The sequence below is a fragment of the Camelus bactrianus genome, chromosome 32 (genome assembly GCF_048773025.1).
Source record: "Camelus bactrianus isolate YW-2024 breed Bactrian camel chromosome 32, ASM4877302v1, whole genome shotgun sequence".
NCBI lineage: Eukaryota > Metazoa > Chordata > Mammalia > Artiodactyla > Camelidae > Camelus > Camelus bactrianus.
In genome coordinates this window covers 292,316-315,504 of record NC_133570.1, presented here as the reverse complement: position 1 = coordinate 315,504, position 23,189 = coordinate 292,316, and the positions used below count along the sequence as shown (strand labels likewise).

Genomic DNA, 23,189 nt, shown 5'->3' with positions numbered 1-23,189 from the left:
CATGTGGGTTTAAAAATAATTTATTTCATTAAGTAGTTTTAAAAAGACAAACCTGCCATAGGACATGTGATAATGCATTCACTGCAACCAGGACCACCTCATGTAAACATGTGGAGAAAGTCAAAGGCCTCAATTTGAGAAAACAGCCTGCAGAATTAGGGCAAACCACTTTTAATTTCCACATGGATATTTACAACACACAGGACAGCACAGCTGGACTTCGGAGAACACGGATCATCCCTGTGAATATTCCTGTGTTGTGACTTCTCTGAGAACAGGTGCCTTTTAAATGTGCTGTTTGGTTTTTAGAACAGAACGTAGTTTTCTGTCTTACAGCTAGAGCGTCTCTGCACAAGTCGTACCACCCTGTGTAACAACCTTTTGAATTTTAAAACCTAAATCTTGGTTCCAATATTCCTGACCTATTATCTCGTTATTGTGTGAAGAAATACACTTAAAAAAAAACAAGTTTCACATCAGAATTTTTACAAATAAAAAAGCTCTTCTATGCCTACTTCCTATCCCTGTATATTCTCAAAAAGTCCAGGAGAATCAAAAGTGATTTACAAAAGGCACTGAAGTCGGCAGAAGCATTGGTAGTTTGCACTTTGGATCAGACACTGGAGATGTTCCCAGGATACTGCTTGTGTGTGAGCAGTGGTAACACCAGGGAGAAACCAGACCTCAGCTTGGCGTCCTTGGCATGCGGTGCTACGTGGGTTCCCAGGCTCTGTGCACACAGACCCTGCGGGAGGCAGAGCCACGGGGAAGGCTGAGATAAACCCACACTAGGGTAACGAAACCCAGATCAGACACACCCCCTGAAGCAAAGCTTTAGTTTCTGTACTAAAATGTGACACTCTTTTCTGAAATGAATTCTAACATACGGGATACGTTTCAAAACTAGGGAACAGTTTGATTTTATCACCACTGCGTTGGCAGCTAAACAAGGTGCACCGTGAAAGGTCAAGTGCTGGTGAAAAAACATCTTGTAGTGACCACTGGTGCATGAGTTCTGTGTTTGCATGACTCCCAGTGGCTCAATTTTTTCTGAGTGAAAAGGTAGTTTTATCTTCTGGTCACCCAGTTAAAGGTTTACAGTGACTAAAATTCCGAGTATCGATGCAAGTCTAAGACATTCAAGGTCCACTGGGTCCCGGACATCCACCTCACCACTTTGTCTGACCAATGAGATCGACAGGCAAAGCAAGGAGGATTTTCTACCAGGAACTAGAAAGTCAAAGACCCTCCCCGGAAAAGGAAGACGGTGCAAAAATCACCTTTTTCTTAAGAACAGAGTTGCAGCAAGCGCAGCTGCTGGCGGAATGCTGCCGCCGCCAACGGGGCGCTCACTGGCCATCTGGCGAGCTGGCAGCCCCAGAGCCCTCCTCTGTCTCGTGTGCAACTAGGGACGGCTAACTGAAGTCTGTGTCGTCACCACGCAGACAGGTTTCAGGAAATCTGATCTGTGTGTGCTTTCATCAACTTCTCACAAAGTACCAGAAAGCTGAATTTTATACAGAATGTTGGCATTGTCTAAAACTGTTCCCCTCTAAACGAGAATTGATAAATTAATCAGAATACATGTATGTTTTTGTGTGTGTGTGTGAAATTTTAGCAATAAGCACATTACCTTTCTGTCTTTAAAAGTGAAGGGGGAACCAAGAGCCGCACAGCGCTCGGGCCCTACAAGACGGGGAGTGGGCCCAGGCGCACCATCCTGCGGAGGTGGCCCCTGTTTGCGGGGCTGTAGCGCCCAGGGCTGCCTGGGCCGGGGGAGTGGGGAGCGGGGCCAGGCTTCCCGGGGCTGCCTGCCACGGGGCTGCTCCTGCCGGGGCTGCCGCTGGGAGCACAGCCAAGATCCAGCAGCTGCGACTTCACCTTCCCTTTCAGCGCGGGGCTCGGCCAGCTGGGGAACCAAGAGCAGTCAGTCAGCACAGACAGTTGAACAGGATGGGGAAGGCACAGGCCACCACAGAACTTGGGCCCCTGCACCAGAGCCTGGGGAGCCCTGCAGCTCCGAAAAGAGGTGCCTCAAACCTCAGAACCAGGGGCCTTGAAGGCGGAAAGCTCATACTATTTCCCCCTCGAGTCGAGTGACCCTGAACAGGAATCCCTGCACCCCCCATCCCTGCGCCCCCCAACTTGCCTATCAGCAGTGCCCCCGCTGCCAGCGTGGCCGACAGGTCTTCTATGTTCCAGACGAACCCTCCCGAGAACCCAGCTCCCGATACCCCACGTGACAAGCAGATCGCCTCCGAGCCCCTGGTACCTCTGTCTGTCCGCGGGCGGGTAGCACAGCACGGCGCCCCTCCACCGGTGCACGGCCGGGTACTGCCGAGGGTCCACGTCTGCACACTCTAGAGCGGCCAGAACGTCGCGATCCAGCTTGGATGGCTCTTCTCTAGAAGGTACGAGAAAACACAGAAGCAGCCATGGTTACAAACTCAGATGTCTAGCAGCACACATCCTGGAGAACTGGAGGAGGACCAGGCGGCATGGGAGCCGGCCTGTCACCGCCAGCTGTCAGGGCTGCGGTCCAGGCTGCGAGCAGCCCAGGCAGGGCAGCGGAGGGGATGCAGGGAGGAGCCCTGGACCTGCCGTGCTCTGAAAGCATGTTTGTTCTGCATAAAGCCCCTTCAGGCCACAGAGCATCCTGGGGCTGGGGACAGCCCATCAGCCGGGGGCCTGGGACTGACCCTGAGGGGTCTTTCTTCCTAAAACAAACTAAACTCCTAGGACAGCTCAGTCATCCTGGGGACAACCGCTTCCTAGGAAGTACAGGGATGGGGGGATGGGCCAGAAAGGAGGATGCCATCTTCCACGACTTAGAAGATGGTCGAGGAGCATCAAGAAGCTACAAACTGGAGAGAGGGAAGGAGACTGCCCATCAGTCAGGCTGTGGGCAGAGGAGCGGCCAATGGGCCCCCAACAGCGGCCCTGGTCCTCACGCCCCACACCCCCCAGCACCACCGTGTGCACACCCCAGCTCGTACCCCAAAAGGAAGAGCCTCTGTCTGGGCTCCTGCGAGGCGGGGACCCCCGAGGGCTCCAGAGGTACAAAGCTGCAGCCATGGTGGGCCTCACGCCCAGGACTCCTGGGGCCCAGGCACATTTTAGCAATTCCAGCTGACATTTCGTTTTCTGTCCTTGTCTGGTTATTTCCGAGTTTGTCGGCAGCAAGCGGTTCTAACCAGTCATTCTCTCCTGCGTCCCCGTTCGATGCTGGGGTCTCTGCACTTTCATCTGGTGTCTTAGAAAAGCCACTTCCTAGATTCTGCAAATTCAGTTTATGGAACTCAGCAGTCAGGCCGGAGACAGGTGACAGGAGGGCCCCCTCCCCATTCAGGTCCTCGGGCCTCTTCTCACGGCTCAGGCGGCCACACAGCCTGTGTCCGCTGCTGCGGGGGCTGGTCGGAGCGTGGGCCTCCACAGGGCTGGTATGCTCCCAGGAAGGGTTGTCGCATCCTGAGCCTCCGAGGGCAGCGCCCGGGGGCCGGCTGCCGTTTGGAGCCGAGCTCTCCCGGGTTTTGGTCTCTTCCACGCTCACGCCATCGTCCCCATCTAGAAAGGCCCTCACAGAGATGGAGTTGCTGCACCTCCGGTGACGGCCTATGGGGACAGAGGGCGGCTCTCAGGGGCGAGAGGAACGTACCCTGTGCTGCCATCAGCACGGCCGCGAACCTCTCCATAGCAAGTCCCCCACACTCAAAGCCCCCTCCTCAGATTCCAAGACAGAAAACCCCTTGGGCTGCTCCCTGGAAGTGGCAGGCAGGACCCAACAAAGAGAAATACAGCCTCTGGGCCCGGGTGGCCTCCCCCAAGGCAGGAAAACGAGCAGGAAGCTGCGGTGGGGCTGGGCCTGAGACCCCTAGCAGGAGGGGCCGCGGACAGCTCACCCGGGGGGGCCGAAGCGTTGTCCTGGCAGCAGGCTGCGTCTTCTCCCATGCCGTATTGGGGATTTTTGCCTACTTCCTGCTGAGTAAGATATTCTTCTAGCTTTTGCAGGCCTGCCTGGGAAGACAGATCAACAAAACAGCCCAGAAAGTCCCAGTACTCGACCCAGGGGTACCCCAGCTCGTGGGCCAGCTCCCTGTAAGAATAAAGCACAATGACCACTTGTGAGACCAGAACAACGCCCACAGAACTGACTAGGCAGGAGACAGCGCCTGATTCTGGAAGTGGCGGGACAGCACCTGCAATCCTGGTGGAGACTCTACATGATCCTCTGCTTGGGGCTAAAGGCGCACTCTCGGTTTTCTGAAGGGGCGCCCCTCCCAGGGTCAGGCTGAGCATAGCCTTGCTCTTGGGCTCTGTCATGGTCAGGAGTGAGCCAAGGTCACCAGGGAGAAAGGAGACCCCAGCCACAACACACCCTTCACACCGACACATTCAAGAGGGAGGAAAGGCCAAACCACTCACTGACAGAAGACTTTCTGGTTTTCATAAAACAACTGTATAAAGTTGGAGATGATTCTGGTTTGGGCCAGACATAAAAATTCTAAAGTCCTTTTCGCTTGCAAGCGGAAAACCTAAAACCAGGCACATATTTTGAGAAAAAGTTCTGAAAAATTCAGTTAAGCTTTGTTTATTTCCCACATAAATTAGCTTCTCGACTGCAGACAAAATCCTTTCCAGGGGCTTCTCTGACTAGTACCTTCTGGCCACACCCACCTGGTGTGTTCACTTCCCTGTTCATCATGGGGCACCTTCCACCACACACTGTAGCGCCCTCGGACCCCCCTCGCCCCCGCAGGACCATACTAACAGAGACTTGTGCTGCACAAGCTGCGCTGTGCACGTCTGCAAGGAACCCGGCCTGAGAGGCTTTAGAACCTCCCAGGAAACACCTGGGAGCTACCGCCTGAAAGCAGCTGCACTTCCCCCGCAACCTCCAGACAAGCACACGGCGGGCCACGCAACAGCACCACAGCTCCTCGTCCCTTCATGCCCTTCAAGTACCTTCCCACTCTCTCGATGCCTCTTTCTGGATCGGATTTCCTGACGTTGTGAAAGAAGCCCGCTTTCTCTCGGGGTGGGGTCTTCCAGAGTCGGCGGAAGTCTTCTGCCTACAAAAACGTGTGCTGAGCTGTGCTGTGCCCCGTGGTCCCTAGGCCCACCTGTCCCAGAGCCAAGAGAGCACATTCCAGAGATGACCGGGGTGGGGGTGGGGGGGTGCTCTGACAAGGTCCCGTGAGGGGAGGGGGAGGCCCTGGGCTGGACTGAGGGTCAGAGCCACACCAGGGCTGCCACCCCAAGGGCCTCGAGCCATTTCCCCACTGCACAAGAAGAAAACAAACGTTCATGCTTTTTACGTTGTATGTGGCTAACTCTAATCCTGACATTTTTACAGTCTCAGGTAACTAATTGTCTAGAACTTTTCATTTACCAAGATTATATACCGGTCAGCGTATGAAATGTCTTGGTCTGGAAGGAACTTCAGTCTGCAAATAAAGTTTCCTAGTGACAATACAAATCCAAGAATACTTGAAGGGACAGCCTAGCCAGCCCGGCACAGCGCTGAGAAGGGCCACCGACACAGATGGGAGCAGGTGCCGACAGCGTGGGGAGGGTTGGCCAGGGATACCTTGCCTCTTGGAAGTATGGGCTCAGCACACAGCCGCCCTGGCTAACCAGTGAAGAACGGGGTCAAGACACTAGTTCCTCCAGCAAAAGTTCTGAAGCCTCTGACAAGTCACTGAGATTCCACAAAACCTGGTCTCTAAGGACCAGAACAAAGCAAGAGGCTGGAACAACCCAATGCTTCTGTTGGGGACAGCCAGGAGCTGGTTCCAGAAGCTTCCACAGCTCACCTTGGACGGACTCAGGGGCCCCACAAAGGCTCGCAGGGTCAGAACAGGGTCCCTGGGGCCGCCTCCACTGTGGCTGACGTGAGAGGCCTCGTTGGTCTGGTCTGAAGACCACAGCTCCCCAATCACCGGAGAAGATGTATCCTCTGCTCTCAGGAGGGGCACGTAATAGTGACCTGCAGGAGGAAACACACCAGGGCTCAACTGCCTGCCTGGGCTGCCCCCAGCTCAGTGGATGTTCGCCACCCCACAGGCCCCGCACGGGGTCCATGGTAACAGTAGTAAGAAGGCCGCAGAAGCTCTGGAGCTAAAGGACCCGGGCAAGAGGCCAGGGTGCGCCGTCCCACACAGAACACGCCCGCGTTCCTCCAATGAGAAGCAGGAAGGAAGGGGCAGCAGGTTCTTACATGGACCGAGAGCGGGACTGGGGGCATGATCAGCACGGGGAGCACTTGAACCTCCCCACTCCCTTTTGTGTATCTTAGTGTCTTTTGCTGAATCCAAGACACTTTGCCAGGCCAGGTGGCACAGTGCGGCGGGAGCGCGCCCAGAAGAGCAGGGAGGCAGGCCTTAGCCACCCCTGCGGCCCATGGAGCAAGGTGGGCGGACAGGGACGCCAGCCAACAGAGGAGCGGAGACCGGCCCACGGGGAGGCCAGATCTCTGCTGCAGTGTCGTCCCGCGAGCGGCACCACCGGGCTTCTGGCGAAAGGGCACAGGACAGGTGCTTCCGCGGCTGGCTTCCCAAACTCACTGGAGCAGCACAGAGGACGACGCTGGGAAAAACCCTTCCCGCAGGCTGCCACCTTCCCCCCAAAGCCTGCACGCCAGGAGATGCCAATGCCACGGCCCACACGCTCCGGACCAGGGGCGTGAGGCCAGAGAAAGCACTGGCAAAGCTTGCGGAGCCAAGCAGGAGGGGTGGCCCCACGGGTCACGGTCTCAAAACCCAGGGCTGCAGAGGCCACAAGAGGGGTGCCGGCAAGGGAGCCGGAGGAGGGGCAGGGCCTAGGGCAGCGGCTGTGGGGTGACAGGGCCAGCAGGGACCCACCCACCCGCCGACCTACCCCTTCTTGCCTGAGGGGCTCAGGGCAGCCGCCCCCCTCCACCTGAAAAGAAGGGGCCACAGAAACCTGCAAGACAGGCTCGCAGAGGTTGAGGGCCGAGGCCGTGAGCCACAGTCAAGTGACAGACAAGTTGGTCTCCCAGAAAACAGGTGAACAAAGGGTAATTCTGAGGGCCTCCCTGCAGCCCCGCTTCACCCTCACTTGCAAGACCAGGCCCGGACGCTGCCCAGGACCTCCACCTGGGCCCACTTCCCACCACCCGTTCCCCACCTTACCCTTTAAATAGTCTCTAATCCGCTCCTTCAGCTCCACAGATTTATTTTTGCTCCTTTCACAAATAACCTATTTTAAAGAAAAGGGGAGGGTATAGTAAGTGGTAGAGCATGTGCTTAGCATGCAAAAGGTCCTGGGTTCAATCCCCAGTACCTCCATCAAAAAATAAACAATAATAATAATATAAATAAATAAACCTAATTACCTCTCCCCCCACCAAAAAAAAGAGAGTAAGTGAACACTCTAAATCTAATTTACCACATTTTCTTATCATTAAAATGATTTTTAAAAAGCAAGCTGTAAAGTCAACAAAACAAGGATAGTATCCTAATGCTGAATACTGCATAAGCCCACCATCAAAAAATGTGCACTGAGAATGGAGCGCCCAGAAGTAAACACACCTACGGTCAGTTAATCTCCAACAAAGGAGACAAGAATATACCATGGAGAAAAGGCAGTCTCTTCAGCAAGTAGTGTTGGGAAAGCTGGACAGCAGCATATAAATCAATAAAATTAGAACACTCCCCACACCACCCATAAAAATAAACTCAAGATGGCTTAAACACTTAAATAAAGGCAAGACACCATAAAACTCCTAGAAAAGAACACGGGCAAAACATTCTCTGACATAAATCTCAGCAATGTTCTCCTAGGGCAGTCTACCAAGGCAACAGAAATAAAAGCAAAAATAAATAAATGAGACCTAATCAAACGTACAGGCTTTTGTACAGCAAAGGAAACCATAAACAAAACGAAAAGACAACCTATGGAATGGGAGAAAGTACTTGCAAATGATGTGACCGACAAGGGACTAATTTCCAACATACACAAACAGCTCATACAACTCAGTACCACAAAAACAACCAACCCGATCAAAAAATGGGCAGAAGACCTAAATAGTTATTTTTCCAAAGAAGACAAATAGATGGCCAATAGGCACGTGAAAAAATGCTCAATATTGCTAATTATCAGAAAAGTGCAAATCAAAACTACGATCAGGTATCACTTCACAGTGGTCAGAATGGCCATCATTAAAAAGTCCACAAATGCTGCAGAGGGTACAGGGAAAACGGAACTCTCCTACATTGTTGGTGGGAAGGTAGTTTGGTACAGCCATTATAGAAAACAGTACAGAGGTTCCTTAAAAAACTAAAAATAAGAGTTATTGTATGATCCATCAATCCCACTCCTGGGTATACATCTGGAGGAAACTCTTAATTTGAAAAGATACCTGCACCCCAACGTTCACAGCAGCACTATTTACAACAGCCGAGACACAGAAACAGCCTAAATGTCCATCGACAGATGACTGGGTAAAGAAGATGTGGTATATTTATACATAATGGAATACTACTCAGCCATAAAAAAGAATGAAATAATGCCATTACAGCAACATGGATGGACCTAGAAATTATCACAGTAAGTGAAATAAGTCAGACAGACAAAGACAAATACCATATGATATCACTTACATGTGATATGAATCTAAAATATGACACAAATGAACTTATTTATGAAACAGAAACAGACTCACAGACACAGAAAACATACTTATGGTTACCAGGGGGGAAAGGGGAGGGGAGGAGAGATAAACTGGGAGTCTGGGATTAGCAGGTACAAAGTACTAGATACGTAACAGATAAACAACAAGGTCCTGCTGTACAGCACAGGGAACTGTACTCAATATCCTGTATAAACCATAGTAGAAAAGGATCTGAAAAAGAACACATGTAACTGAATCCCTTTGCGATACACCAGAAACTAACATAATATTATAAATCAATACTACTTCAATAGAAAAAAAATTTTTTTAAAGTGTGTTGAACAGTGTTATCTTCTTCCTAGAATTTTTTGTAAAAGTTCCCAGGGGCTGGGACAAGAGGAACAAACTCTGAGATTAAGGGTGAATTTTTCATTTTCTAATTTTGTGCAAGGAAAGGAAATCTTCAAGTGCACCACCAAGTCAGAGCCAAGACACGCAGACACGTCTACCCTCAGTCCCTAGCATCTCGCTGCCTGGGCGCTGTTCACTGCTGTCTGGCTGGGTTGAAGAAGAACTCCTCTCCAGCCTGGGACACGTGTTTTATTTTGGCAGCCAGAGGAAACGATGTTCTCATCCAGTCGAGAACTGTGAACACTTTAGCTAGAAGCAGTAAAAAAACCAATAACCTTACAAGAAGGAGGGAATTCCCAACTCCTGTCAGAGGAACAAACTACAAGGGTACAGCTGTACCCTTTGACTACCACAACTAAGTATTTTCTTTTAAATTCTGTAACCGATTGTGAGATGGCAAATGCTTTAAAAGTGTTAGTTACCAGACAGCCTTTTCTATTGAAAAAAAAAAAAAGCACATGAAAAGTTGAATCAGATTTATGCAAAATAATGTTAATTTCTGGCTTGTAGAATGGCCTGGTAAATTTTACCCTTTCATGTGCATTCCAGACTTTCTAGAGGTGGGCCCTACCTGTGTGTAATCACAGCCACTACAAAGGAAGCGCTCGCTACCGAACGGGACCCTTGGGATTCTATCTCCGAGGGGCTGGTGGGTCCAGGCCAGCTAACCGCTCCTATGCATGGTTCAGATTAACCCATCTTCCAGTTCTTTTCCAGTCCCCGCCCCTCTCCACCTCACTGCAGAGGCACCTCTGGCCTCTGGAAGGCATATTTTGCTCAACTGTCAACACAGATCATGACGAGGCCTGCTTCATACGGCTTGTATGGGGAAAGTGAGGCTACACGGGAAGGGCTTAGGACGGCCGCTGGTGCACGCTGAGCTGAACACCCATCAGCCCCTTGCAGCACCATCGTCCTCACCATCTCCATCCTCACCACGACCCCCACCTCCCGTGTTCTCTCTGACCCTGGTCAACTAAAGTATGCACAGAGGGCACCTGATCAAAGACAGGTGCTGCTGAACACAATTCGACCACCAGTTTAAGGAAAATATGATCAGCAAACTGGGGCAGTTCACTCCCTCCTGGCTCTACAGACGCAGCTTCTTCACAGAGCATGTCTTACTCAACAACCAGAGTCCTCAGGTGTGCCCCGAGGCAAACACACACACACAGTCAGAGTCACTTGTGACCTCACAGCGGCTGTGACCGCAGGCTGTACTTCCCTGCGTTTTCACTTCTAACACTGACCGGTAATAGCACTGTAATGGATACTTACGTCTTCAGGTGTTTTATCGTATTTATTTCTTGGGTTTTTTACAGTCAGAGGGTGTGAAGAAAGCACATTGACCACATCTGCATTTCCAAACTTACAAGCAAAGTGCAACGGTGTGTCGTAGCCCTGGGAGAGAAGTAAAGAAAGAGCACTTACTTCCTATTTACGCTTCTTGTGTTTCATGAAGCCACTTTAAGGTGCAAATATGTATTTAGTAAAACAGTCAAACAAAACCCTTGAAAATAAAGACCACAAAAGACAGTGTTTTTCTAACTGAAAAATCACTGGCATGCTGGCACCTCCCCACTTTATGCCAAGGCTTGAGGGTGGCATGGCCGTCGTTACTGTGTACCCTTTGCTGGCGGGGAGTTCACAGAAGAGCTGGGGTCTAACACCTGCTCAGCAAACAGTAGCTTTAACAATTCAGGGCCCAGTACACTGTCTTAAAAATCAGTGCTCAAAAAGCAAAATAAACAGATGACGGCCACATTCAGGACAAACCAAGACTATGTTTTGGTCTGTACTCAAAACACTCTCTAGCAGATAATATCACAAGTCAGCCACAGAGCGTCCAAAACAGAACCCACTCACGGCAGCCCTGCAGTCCACCTGCAGCTACCAGCTCTGACATCCCTGGCAGGCTGTCCCCTCCTTCCATACGCCACAGCTGCTGTTTCCAGGGCTCCTCGCCAGGTACCAAGACTCCAAGGGACCTTGCTGCCCAGGGTTGCTCCCAGCTCCAGTACCTCTCCACCCGGTGACCCCGGGGACCTCGTGCAAGCAAACATCCTCAGGTCAGCTCCTGCCACGGGTCCATGCCTCCTTGGGCCACGGGTCCATGCCTCCTTGGGCCACTGCTCCATCTAAGACAACTTCCTGAGCTGAAAAGTCCTGGGTGTTTGCCCTCCCACACCCCCCGCCCTTTGTCCAGGGTTGGCAAGCTTGCAGTTCAAGGGCCACGTCATAAACCTTTGGGGCTCTGTGGGCCATCCAGTCTCTGCCCTAATGTTATGACTCTGCCCCCTGCTGCAGCTGCAGACAGTAGAGAGGCTGAGCATGGCTGTGTTCCATTCCTGAATCAGGCCCTTCCTGATCACCTTCTACCTGAGGTAACTCCAGTTCTGCGGCCCAGGCTCCAGCCAGAGTCCGAGCCCCCTGCCAGGCCTGCGGAGCCAGGGCCGCTACACATCAGGGCCAGCTGGTTCCACCCGGCATTCAGAGCCTCACAGTGGCCCCCACACTCACACAGCCTTCTGGCTGCTCCACACCCTCACGCTGCAAACTGTCCGTCTCTAACCTGCTCCAAGTCCCACCAACGAGACCCCAATCTCCCCTCCTTCGTGCCAGAAACTTCCATCCCTATCAGACAGCAAGCTCTGGGCTCTCCGACACCCCCGCTGACCCAACCCCGCTTCTCACCCACCTCGTAGTCTCTGAGGAGCCCCTGTGCTTTCTAAACCACCCAAGAACTTATGGCCAACACTTGAATGGATTCCTGCTTTTGGTGCGTTACAGCCAGAGCAGGTGACCTGGGACATCTACTTTCCAGACTTTACGTGTTCTCGGGGAACCCACGTACACACGTCCTCAAGGCAAACTGCAAAGATGTTAAGAGACTGTATTTTCTGTCGGGCCCGCAGGTCTGTTCGTACCTGAGAGATTACACCCTCCACTGCACCATCAGACCCCCTGACTTACTGCTTGTTCGTACGGCGTCCAGAGCTCTTCGACTTTGCACCTTCTGTCCTCTTTTACAGTCACTGTTGCTTTCATGTGCCACCGCTTTCTCTTTCATGCCTTCCTTTCACTCTGCTAGCTCGGCCCAGTTTATCTCCATCCCCTCCTTCCCTCCTGTTCATTCTCGTTTGCTCTCGCCTCTCAGTCTGCAGCTCACCGTGCACATTCAGCATGTATGAGGACACCACTCCAGCCTGCTGCTTCTGCTTCCTCTCCTGCCAACCACAACTTTTCAAACACCCAAGTTTCGCTCTGAGTTGACAATTCTTGGCTCTCAGATATCAATGGGTTTTCCCAAAACCCTTCTGTTTCAAGAATCCTTATGTAAACCTTACTTCACTGAACAATTTTCACCCCACAGGAATATTCCTAATGTCACGCTACATGGAAAAAAGATACGCGTGGAACACGCCCTTCTCTCTTTAACTTTTGGGCATCTCCCTGCCCTCCCATCAGCTCAGGCACATCTGAACAGGGGCCCTGGGGAAGTGTCCAGGGGGCAGCTCCACCCCGGCTGAGCCCCAGGTGCACCCACCCTGCCAGGCCTGGGGGACCTCCTGGGTGTGAGCAGGTCCCGTCTTCCAGCCAAACCTTCCTAAGCTCCCTGACCCCAATGAGCTGAGCTGAGCCAGTGCAGGGACATGGTAAACAGGCATGCAAACGCTAGGCACCCAGCCCCCTTCTCCAGCCGGGGCCTGGCAGGGCCTGGCCAGGAGGCGCAGACGCACCACTCTGTCTGGCGTGTTCAGGTACAGGTCCACCACGTAGCGGATGCGTTCCTCCAGCATGGGCAGCTCGTCGTCAGGGTACATGAGCCGCATGAACTCAGGGTTCTCCAGGGTCTCCAGGGTCAGCTGGCACATGGAAGCCTGGTTCTCCTTGGCAGCGACGTGCATGACATTGTACCTGCACCCTTCCTGAAAGAGACCCGCAGACTCTGAGCCTCACGCCCAACAACCGCCGTCCTAGCACGCACGAGGCTGGCGGCGGGCTCACCTGCACGATGGTCGGGTTGTCCCCCGAGCCAATCAGATAGCGGGGATTGCTCCAGATCAGGTCGGAAAAGGTGTCCTCCTCTCCCTTCTCCACAGCTCTCCGAAGTTTGGCGGTGAGGTCTTGTGTACGAGGATTTTTATAGCTGTTGGCTCGCTCTTTGTTTGCTGTTTCTGACTCAGACAAGTACAACCCATCTGTTGTTAAGAGACAGAAATAAAGAACATTTAGTTTCACAGACTTCTTCTCATCATTGAGAAAACCAGGCTATACTGAGAGCGATAAAAACCTTTCCCACAGAAGCTGACGTCACTGGGAGTAAAAAGTAAGAGGGATGTGTTTCCTGGCCCCCAGCAGTGGCTGTGGCTTGGGAGGGAAGACGGCACACACCCAAGGGCCGCCATCAACATCCACAGAGATCTTCCAGGCACACGGAGCCCTCCCGGAAAGGCCCTGAGCCAGGGCTTAGTTACAAAACCTAAGGGTGCACGAAAGCCATCTGGAGGGGAAGTGCCACGAACTGTGAAGAGGGAGACCTGTAATGTCTGAAATCGGTCTGGTTTCCATCGGAGGGAACAGAGGAAGAGGACATGGGCCTCTCGACTGTAGGCCAAATGTCCGCAGGGGGAGGGCACTTCCTCTGGAACACCGGCCGGCCTGAGAAGCAGGGCAGCTGTGAGCTCCTGGAGAGGCTGAGACTGAGGCTGGGCTGCCGGGTTGTGTTCGATGCTGACTGCAAAGGCCCCTGACAGGACCCTTGTTCTGAGCTGGGAGTAGCCTGCAGAGGAGGCTGACTACTGCTGAATGGCCCAGGGCTAAGTCGATGCCGTGGTCCTAGAGGGAGGTGTAGCCCCTGGGGTGGATGGGGCAGACAGGTCTCAGCATCTGAAAAGGCCCTGAGTCCAACAGGTGGCGAGCATGACCAACGGACGGAGCGGGAGGAGACGGAATGGGAGGGAACGAAGGAGGAGGGGACACAGGCCCTCAGCAGCTTCAGGGCCTGCAGGAGCCACCGCCCACTCGGCCCCCAGCCCTGTTGCCTCTGCCCAGCCTGGCAGACAGATCCATCCTCCTCTAGCTGTTCCACAGCCTGGGCTCCGCGCTCTACTCCCAGCAAAGTGGACTCCCCTCGCAGGTGGAGAAAACTAGTTACCAGGAGACAGAGCACAGAAAATGGGGCGGGGGGGGGCGGCGAGGAGTAAACCTGACAGTTACGCCACGACGGGAAGTGCTGAGCAACCCACCTCTCAAGCCACCATCGCTAAGGAGTGGCACTGTCCTCACAGGAGGTGGCAAAGAGGCTTTACGTGGTGAAGGGGAGCAGTCGCAAACTCCTCTAGCAAACTTCTCAGCATCTTCTCTGCTTGTGAAAGCTTTGAATCGGGACCCTTTCAGCATCTTGACAGCTTGCAAGGCTTCCTTTTTATCTTCATAAACATGGATCCTTTCTGTGTGGGAAAAGCGACAAGGGAAATCAGAGGTAACCAACTGGAGCCACTGTTACTGAATTCACACCTGAAGCCCTGGGTCTGATAACTAACAATTGTTACCCAGTTGTCTGACTTTTCTCCCGTTAATATTTCATATTTTTAGTCTTGAAGAAAAAGGGCTTCAGGTAGCCAAAAGAACACATCATATGTATGTGCACAGATATATATGATACATACTTTATACCTACACACATGGTTTTTATATCCAAGGGTATCATTCCATACTAAAAAGTTAAATTCATGGGCTAATAATCTAAATAAAAATAATTTTTAAAGTAAGCTAAAAACTGTATTAGTAAAGAATGTAAGAGAATTTTAAACATAATTTGGATGGGGAATGCCTTTCTAAGCATGCTAAGAAACCCAGCCGCATAAAGAAAAAGAAAGCTCCAATTACATAAAAATATTAAAGCTCTGCAGGGAAGCCGTCACAGTCAAGCTCTGCATGTGACTCAAACACACACGACACAAATGACAGACTGGGGAACATACTCTTAACCCGATACAGCAGAAGACAGACAATGTCAATGGCCAATAAAAATAGTCAACAGACATGGCCAAGCAATCTGCCAAATAAATACAGACAGACTACAGCCATATAAAAACGATAACCAACAACAAAGAACAGGTGTTGGGGAGGATGTGGGGGACAGGGAGCCTCATGCACTGCTGGTGGGAAGGTAAACTGGTGCAGAGTATGGCAGGTCCTCAGAAGGTTAAAAACAGAACCACCACACAATGCAGAGTAAGGGCTGGGTGGGAGAAAGCAGCTTTACTTCTACTTTGCAGGTTGCGTCTATAATACACACATGTACTTTCTTCTTACAAAAAGCAACTTCATCCTAATCAACATCAAACTTTCACTAAATCTTTCCAATGCTCTCTCTTTTAGTCTTCTTTAAAGTGACAATGCTGGCGGGAGGGTACAGCTCAGTAGGAGAGTGGGTGCCTAGCACGCACAAGGTCCTGGGTTCAATCCCCAGCACCTACATTAAAGATAAATAAATAAACAAATAAACCTAATTACCTCCTCCCAGCAAAACAAACAAAAAACACTTAAGTCTTATACTTCAGGCAGGATAAAAAAATAAAATGACAATTCTTTGATGCTGAAAGTTACATCTTCACTGACCATGTGCATTCATTAACATACAAGGTGGTCAGGTTGAATTAAAAAAAGGGAGAGAGACGGTTAATCAACAAATGGCAGCTGGTCAATAGATCTTCGTAAGAGAAGTCTATCTTCTAGAATCCAATTTTCTTAATTTCTGAAAATTCCTACATAGCTCAACAAAAAACTCAGGTGAGTTCTATAGAAAAATGCTAACAGTGGTTACTGTGGAGTGGGGAGATGATGCTGGTTTGATTCTTTCTTCTCCTCTGCTGTCTATCATTCTCAAAATCACTTTTCCCCGCTGTCCACGCACCGCCCATGTAGGAGACCAGGCACCTGCCACCTTACCATTTCTCACTGGGGCGTCCTCGTAGGCCAGACACACCCCATAGTACACAGGTGGCTCTGCGGAGGCTCTTGGTGTGGCTCTGTGGCTGTTGACCCCAGGTGAGGCACCAAAAGACACTGAGCAGGTCTTAGAGGCCACAGCATCTTCCTCTGGAGGATTCAGGCCCACACCATAACCAAAGTCTCTGTCTTCAGAAAAGCCCACTGGCTCAGCCGGGCTCCCTCCTGCAGACTGCACGGGCCTCTGTGTCTTGTGGCCAAGAGCTGGGGCATCTGCGGCACCCTGGTCAGGAGGGTGTGAAGGCAGTGAACTGTGCTCTGATAAAGCCCGAGCCAATTTCTTCTCCAAAATGAACCTGGTGGTTGATGTAATGGGTCCACATTTCAACCCGGCTTTGACCATTTCTTCTCTAAGGTCATCTGAATTCAGGAGTTTCAGTCGCGCCAAGACGGTATCCATCGTCATTTCACCTAGACCCGAGACAACAAAAGTCAATCGATGGCTCTAAGTACATCTTCCCTTACACGAATTCAGCAAAGCTGCAGATACAAGAATAGTATACAGAAATCTGTTGCTTTTTTATACGCTAATAATGAACTATCAGAAAGAGAAAGTAAAAAAACAAACCCCATTTAAAATCACATTAAAAAAGAATAAAGTACCTAGGAACACATTTAAGCAAGGAGATGACGACCTGAACAGACATTCTCCCAAAGAAGACACACAGATGGCCAACAGGCACATGAAGATGCTCAACATCGCTACTCAGGAAAACGCAAATCAAAACAATGAGCTATCACCTCACACCTCTCAGAATGGCTATCATCAAAAAGTTACAAATAGTAAATGTTGGCGAGGATGTGGAGAAAAAAAAAAGAGTACCCTCTTACACTGTTGGTGGGAATGTAAACTGGTGCAGCTCCTGTGGAAAACAGTATGGAGGTTCCTCAAAAAATTAAAAATAGAACTCCATATGATCCAGGAATTCCACTCTTGGGTGTGTATGTGTGTGTGTATGTATATATATATTGAAAACAAAAACATTACTTTGAAAAAAATATGCACACCCAATGTTCATAAAAGCATTACTTACAATTGCTGAGATATGGAAGCAACTTGTCCACCAAAAGATGATTGGATAAAGAAGATGTGGTACACACACACACACACACACACAACAGAATACTATTCAGCTATAAAAAAGGGTGAAATTTTGCCATTTGCAACAACATGGATGGACTTAGAGGGTATCATGTTTACTGAAATAAGTCAGATGGACAAAGACAAATACTGTATGTTATCACTTATATGTGGAACCGAAAAAAAAACAACAAACCAGTGAATACAACAAAAAAGAGACTCACAGATAGAACTAGTGGTTACTAGAGAGGAAAAGGGAAGGGGGAGGGCAAAGCAGGTGAAGAGGATTAAAAGATATAACTACTACGTAAAAAATAGAGAAGCAACAAGGATATATTGTACAGCACAGGGAATTACAGCCACTGTCTTGTAATAATTTTTAATGGAGTATAATCTGTAAAAATACTGAATCACTATGCTGTACACCTGAAACTAGTATGATATTGTAAATCAACCATACTTCAATTAAAAAACAAAGTGGCAAAAAGCTGGCTTCAGAGTTTCATTTCAATCCAGTATTTACCCATATTCTTTGAAGTCTATGAGTTTTCTGAGAATTTTCGTAAGTTTTTTTCTTTCCAAATTTGTAACCATCTAAACAAAATTGAGAGGCAGTTTCTGGTTCACTTGGATGAGAATCTTAAAAGCGCAGTGCTTCTATGTGCCCTGGTCACATCGACACTCCAGGCAGGCAAGTACACTGGGAAACAGGGCACCCATCTGGGGCCACTTGGAGTATAATCTGGAACAGATCCCCAGGAAAGCAACTGGACAATATCCGTCAAAACTCCAACTGCAGAAGTTTATCTTGCAGATATATTTGCACCTTATTCTGTAAGTGATGAGAAAGTGTGTAAAGATTTAAATGGCGGAGCCACACAGATAGCTCCAGCAGTCGTATGCATATACTGATAACAAAGAGCTACTGTTTAATGAATGCCTGGGTCTGTCCTAAAACCCTCTGCATGCACTAAATTATTTAAAATTCACAATAACTCCACGTGGAGGTATCGCCATTGCTCACCCCCGCCCCACCCCCTGCTTTACGGATGGAGATTCTTAATCAGAGAAGCTAAGTAACTGGTTCAAGTTACACAGCCCCCAAGCAAGTGGATGGGCGCTGGGGCTGGGGCCCCAATCAATGTACCAGGAGAAAGCAGTTAAATCTATGGCGTTCAGGTGTAAGCATGGTCAGCTGGAACCAGGGAGAAGGAAAGCAGCGAAAGGGCTAGATACGAAGCCTCAGAGGAGAGAAACAAGATGTTTTAACCACAGACAGAATAGATGCCTTGGGGAGGGGCCTGGGGGACTGGAACCCGAAGACGATAACACCTCAGTCTTCAGCCTGGATCCCTAGGGAGTGATTCTACCCGAGGCAGAGACTACGAGACAGAGAACAGATGGAGATTTAGGCTCTGAGCATTAGACACACCTAACCACACATCCAGTGGGCATTTTGATGTTCAAGTGTGAGATTTAGAAGACAAGAAGCTTAGAGTGGGAAAAACAGACTGGGAGTTACAAGCACACAGGTAGAGCCCACCACTCCGAGAGACTAAAGGCAGGGGTAACAAGAAACACACAATCTGAGTCACAACAAAGATTAAGGAGGTCAAAAAGACAAGAAACTCAAAGAGATGATCAGGAAAGAATTGGATGTATTAAAACATCGTTGAAACTGGAGGAGAGGGTTTTTAAGACGGGTTTACGGCTGAAATGACAAGGTTGGTGGGGCTGGCTTTAAATTACTCCAGGGGTCTACTGACCACAGGATCCCACCCAGGGAGAGCCCCAAAGGGGAGTTTCGGAACACCCAGGTAGAAGGGCAGCAGAGGTGACAAGGAACTGATATAAAAGGTATAGGACAGGTCAAAGCCACATGCAAGGCGAAGTTTGACGGGTGGGGGAGACTGGGGCGGATGCTATGAATAAGCAGAGGAGCCCCACCCAATCCGGACAATGTTCCCTTTTGCATACCATCTCTGCGTCCTCACTCTAAAGCTACCTTTTTAATGTAGACTAGTTTGAAGGGGGTTTTGTCCTCACAACCAGGCAAGCCCTCAACAGAATTCTCAGGTCACTAACGGTGTGACCTTGGGCAAGCTTTGTGAACTCTAAGCCCCGGCTTCCTCATCTATAAAATGGACTAATAACATCTCTACCTCTTAGGCTGTAATGAGGATTAGCTAAAATAATGCCTGTGTCTGACACTGAGAGATTATCCTCAAGTGTCAGTTACAGCTCTGAAGGTATCAAGTAAATACTTACTGAACTCGCAAGATACATAGTAGGCTAGGAAGTCAATCTGAATAAAAACAAACATGTACCCTGCGTCACTAACATTCTTAACATAATACACTTAGCTTATAATAATAACATTCTTATGAACTTATTTAATAAGTGTCTAATCATGTGTGCAAAAGAAACAAAGGATAAGATGGAAACAAGAGACTGGTCCGCTTTTGGGAGGGTGTGAGCTGGAGAGGAGCAGCGCAGGGAGGCGGAGAGCAGCACTTCCGAACGTGACCTGGTTTGTTCTGACTTAGAAACAAGTTTATGATTCACACGCACAAAAAGTACGATGGGGGGAGACCTCCGAGTGGAATACAAACCAAAGCAAATGAGCTCAACTGTAGGAAGGCAGTGACATGTAACCATGGTCTCTCGGTAAAGACTAAGGAAGGGAACACAAACATACTCGAATGGGCAGGTGGGTTTCTCCGGTGTTACAGGTTAGTTATTCTGAAGCTATTTTATGTGTGGTCTAGAACTCGGCAAATCACCGGGTATATCATGCCTAATGAGGGCCAGGCTCCTCACTGTCAGGAGGGCGTTACAAATGAAGAGGGAGAAGGTTACAAGAGGTCTCAGCAAACTTCCGTAAAGAGTCAGGGAGTAGATTCTGAGGCTCTATGAGACGATGTCCCCTCAAACATCAAGAACAACCACAGAGGAAAGACTGTGACTGTGTTCCAAACATAGGTGGGTGCCGGACGTAGCATGCGGGCCATCACTTGCCCACTCTTTGAGCTAGAATTAGAAGTATCTGCAAGACCTCCATCGACTGATTGATAGAAACATCAAGATACAAGTATAAGAAATTGAGGCAGGTCTGCAGATGGGATAATCTGTCTTTCCCACTTGTGTGGGGAAGATTATCAAAGACACTAACATTGGGGAATCGAAGTGGATGGTAGACAGGATTCCTTTAACTCTTCATTTTGAAGTAACTATAAACAAAAGTTGAAAAATAGTACACAGAGGTCCTGTGGACCCATCACCTGGCTTCCCTCAATGGTGACATCTTAAACACTGAAAGGCATCATCCAAACCAGGCAACTGACACTGGCACTGCACAGTGAACTAGGTCGCAGGCCTCACCAGGACCCACAGCCACTCTTCTCTTGTGTAAGAGTTTGTATGTCATTCCGTGATCGGTCATCACACGTACCTGAATAGTCACTGAACTGTGTCATCACCACGGAGATCTCCCTCTGGCTGCCCCTATGCTGTCTCGCCCAACCTCCTCCGCTGTCCTCTCCCCTTGGCAACCACTAATTTGTCCGCTATGGTTGTAATATTTTCAACTCAAGAATGTTATATACATGGAATTATACACTACAGACTTTTTGGCAATTGCGGATAAAGTTAGAAACATTCAGATGTGGGTTTCTGCCTAAGTGTTCTTTCCTCCAGGGTGAAGGCCCAAGACTGCAGTACAGGCTCAACTTCTTGAGAAACTGCCAGTCTGAGCTCAGAGTAGCTGCACCTTTAAAATTTCCACCAGCAGTAAATTAGACCCACTTTCTCAGCACTTCCACCAGCATCTCGTAACATCTCCATTTTTTATTATAGCCACTCTCATAGGTGTGTAGTGATATCTCATTGTGGGTGTTTTTTTTTTTTGTATATATATATTTTACCAAAGTATAGTCATGAACATACATCATTGTAGTTTAATTCAAAATAAATTTAATTTTTTTGAGGGGGGAGGTAGTTAGATTTACTTATTTATTTTCAGAGGAGGTGCTGGGGGTTGAACCTAGGACCTCCTGCATGCTAACCACGTGCTCTACCGCTTGAGCTACGCCCTCCCCTGCTCACTGTAGTTTAACTTTGTTGAACATCTTTTCATATGTGTTTATCTGTACTATTTTTGCAACTGCTCCTAAGTCTAAAATGATTTAAAAATAAAAGTTAAAAATTGAAAAAGAATTTAGTGTAAAAAAAACACTCCAAACTCGCTAATGGACACATCCGTCCTTTATCCTTAATTTTTTGTCTCGGGCACAGTGCTCGCAATGTAACTGAACAAATCAGCGTGCTATTGACAAAGGTGCCACCTAAAGTTTTCCTAAGGGGATGAGAAGGTAAAACAGTCAGCAGCTGGACAGGATGGAGGTCAAGCCGAGCCTCGTGTCAACGGGCCTGCTCCCCGCCTGGCTTCTGCCTCGGACCTGTGTTCTCTCTACCGGAGCGGGACCTTCCGGGGACAGTTCCCTCAGTTGTTTTAAAAAAAAAAAAAAAAAAAAAAGGATCGCTTAACCCTGAAGGTGCCAAGGTGGGGTCATCAACTGTGCTTTCCGCTAATAAAACTCCACCTTCCTAGCAGAAAGACTTGAGGAACTCTTGCTTATCCCCCAGGAAGAAACCAGACTTGCGGGCAAGGGCGTGAACGGAAAGCGCACCGGGACAGGTCCGGGATGCCGCAGGGCGCGCACGGCCTTTGCGGTCGAGTCAGGGAGCCAGACTCACAGGCCGGCAACGGACAGGCAGTCGAGCGTGCAGCCTCACAGCTTTTCCACCGACTTACGGGGACGGCTGCGGAGCTTCACTCCACGTCTCTTCCACAGCCAGACTTGGGCCGGGTGCAGGCTCCGAGCCCGGGATGGGAGCCGGGGAGGGAGCCCGGGCGCCCAGCCCCGGAGGCAGGTCCGGGGAGGAGGGGAGGAGGATCCCGGCCCGGGAGGGGCGCGGGCCCACCGGCGGGCCGGCCTTACCTGGATCGGGGGCTGGGCCTGCGGCCGCGCGGGGCGGCGTGGCCGGGGGCCCGCTCTGGCCCAGGCCCCGAGGCCGCGTGTCCAGCCGCCGCACCAGCCAGCGCACCGCGATCAGCAGCACCGAAGCTCCCAGCAGCTCCCAGGCCAGCGCCGCCCACTCGGCCGCCGCCAGCCGCGGCCACAGCATCGCCGCCTCTTGCCCAGTTGCCGCCGCCGCCGTCTCCGAGGCCCGCCCGCCGAGGACCCCGCGTGCCGAGCTGCCCGTGCCACTGCCTGACGGCGCTGCGTTGGGGAGCGGCCGCCGCGGGTCCGGGCCTGCATTCACGAGACAGGGCGTTCTCCCCCGTGCCCGGCGGCCTGACGACGGAGCGCAGCCGCGGCCCCAGCTCCTGCAGACGCAGGGCGGGCGAGGGCTTTATCGGGCAGTGGGGCGGACAGCCCGGCAGGCAGGGTCCTGACGCGGGCGGGAGGCGCCGGCAGGTCCCGAGGCCCCGTAGTGCGGCGCGGGCGGCCCGGGGGCGGGGTCGTTCCAGGGGGCGGGGTCGTTCAGGCCCGGCGGCTTCCACTGATGAACCGCCCCGGTTTCCCTGGAAACGGCCAGCGCTACGTTGCGCCCGGTGCCACAGCGTCAAAGCGGTCAAGATCCAACCCGCGAGCGTCGGGTATTTTATTCTTACGGATGCCCTTTCTTTCTTTTTTTTAATTAAAGTATAGTCAGTTACAATGTGTCAGTTTTTGGCGTACAGCAGCATGTTTCAGTCATACATGTACGTATATTCATTTTCATATTCTTCATTAAAGCTTATTACAAGATATTTAATATAGTTCCATGTGCTATACAGAAGCAACGTGGTTTTTTAAAAATCTGTTTTTATATATTTTATTGATAAACTTTCAAACGGCAAAGCTTCTGACGGCTCACAATTTTACAGGGCAAGTGTCCCCACGCCAAGCCAGCCGACTTCCCAGCCGCTGCGCGCGGAGAAGTGGTGCCCCACCTTTGCAGCAGACGTTGCCCTGCTTTACCTGGATTTAAAAACGTTCTTAC

The 23,189-nt window shown here is 50.4% G+C and overlaps 1 protein-coding gene across 1 annotated transcript; it reads right to left on the bottom strand.

Moving 5' to 3' along the window:
- Positions 1–4: 4 nt before the first annotated feature.
- ANKLE2 (ankyrin repeat and LEM domain containing 2) lies at positions 5–22,397 on the bottom strand. The gene is made up of 13 exons (XM_074356552.1): positions 22,142–22,397; positions 16,001–16,471; positions 14,293–14,496; positions 13,052–13,245; positions 12,784–12,972; positions 10,322–10,444; positions 7,152–7,218; positions 5,814–5,986; positions 4,963–5,069; positions 3,900–4,093; positions 2,997–3,612; positions 2,273–2,404; positions 5–1,909 (listed from the first exon to the last, which is right to left on the bottom strand). The coding sequence occupies exons 1-13, from the start codon at positions 22,326–22,328 to the stop codon at positions 1,687–1,689; spliced, it is 2,880 nt and encodes a 959-aa protein (XP_074212653.1). The 5' UTR covers positions 22,329–22,397; the 3' UTR covers positions 5–1,686.
- Between the last annotated feature and the right edge of the window lie 792 nt (positions 22,398–23,189).

Bases quoted from the DNA above. Each gene is read 5' to 3' on its own strand.
- ANKLE2 (XM_074356552.1), bottom strand. From the start codon at position 22,328: ATGCTGTGGCCGCGGCTGGCGGCGGCCGAGTGGGCGGCGCTGGCCTGG. The intron at 12,973-13,051 runs GTGAGCCCGCCG...GGTCTCTTTCAG, and splicing joins ACAACCCGACCATCGTGCAG to GAAGGGTGCAGGTACAATGT. The intron at 10,445-12,783 runs GTGCGTCTGCGC...CTTCTCTCCCAG, and splicing joins TGAACACGCCAGACAGAGTG to GGCTACGACACACCGTTGCA.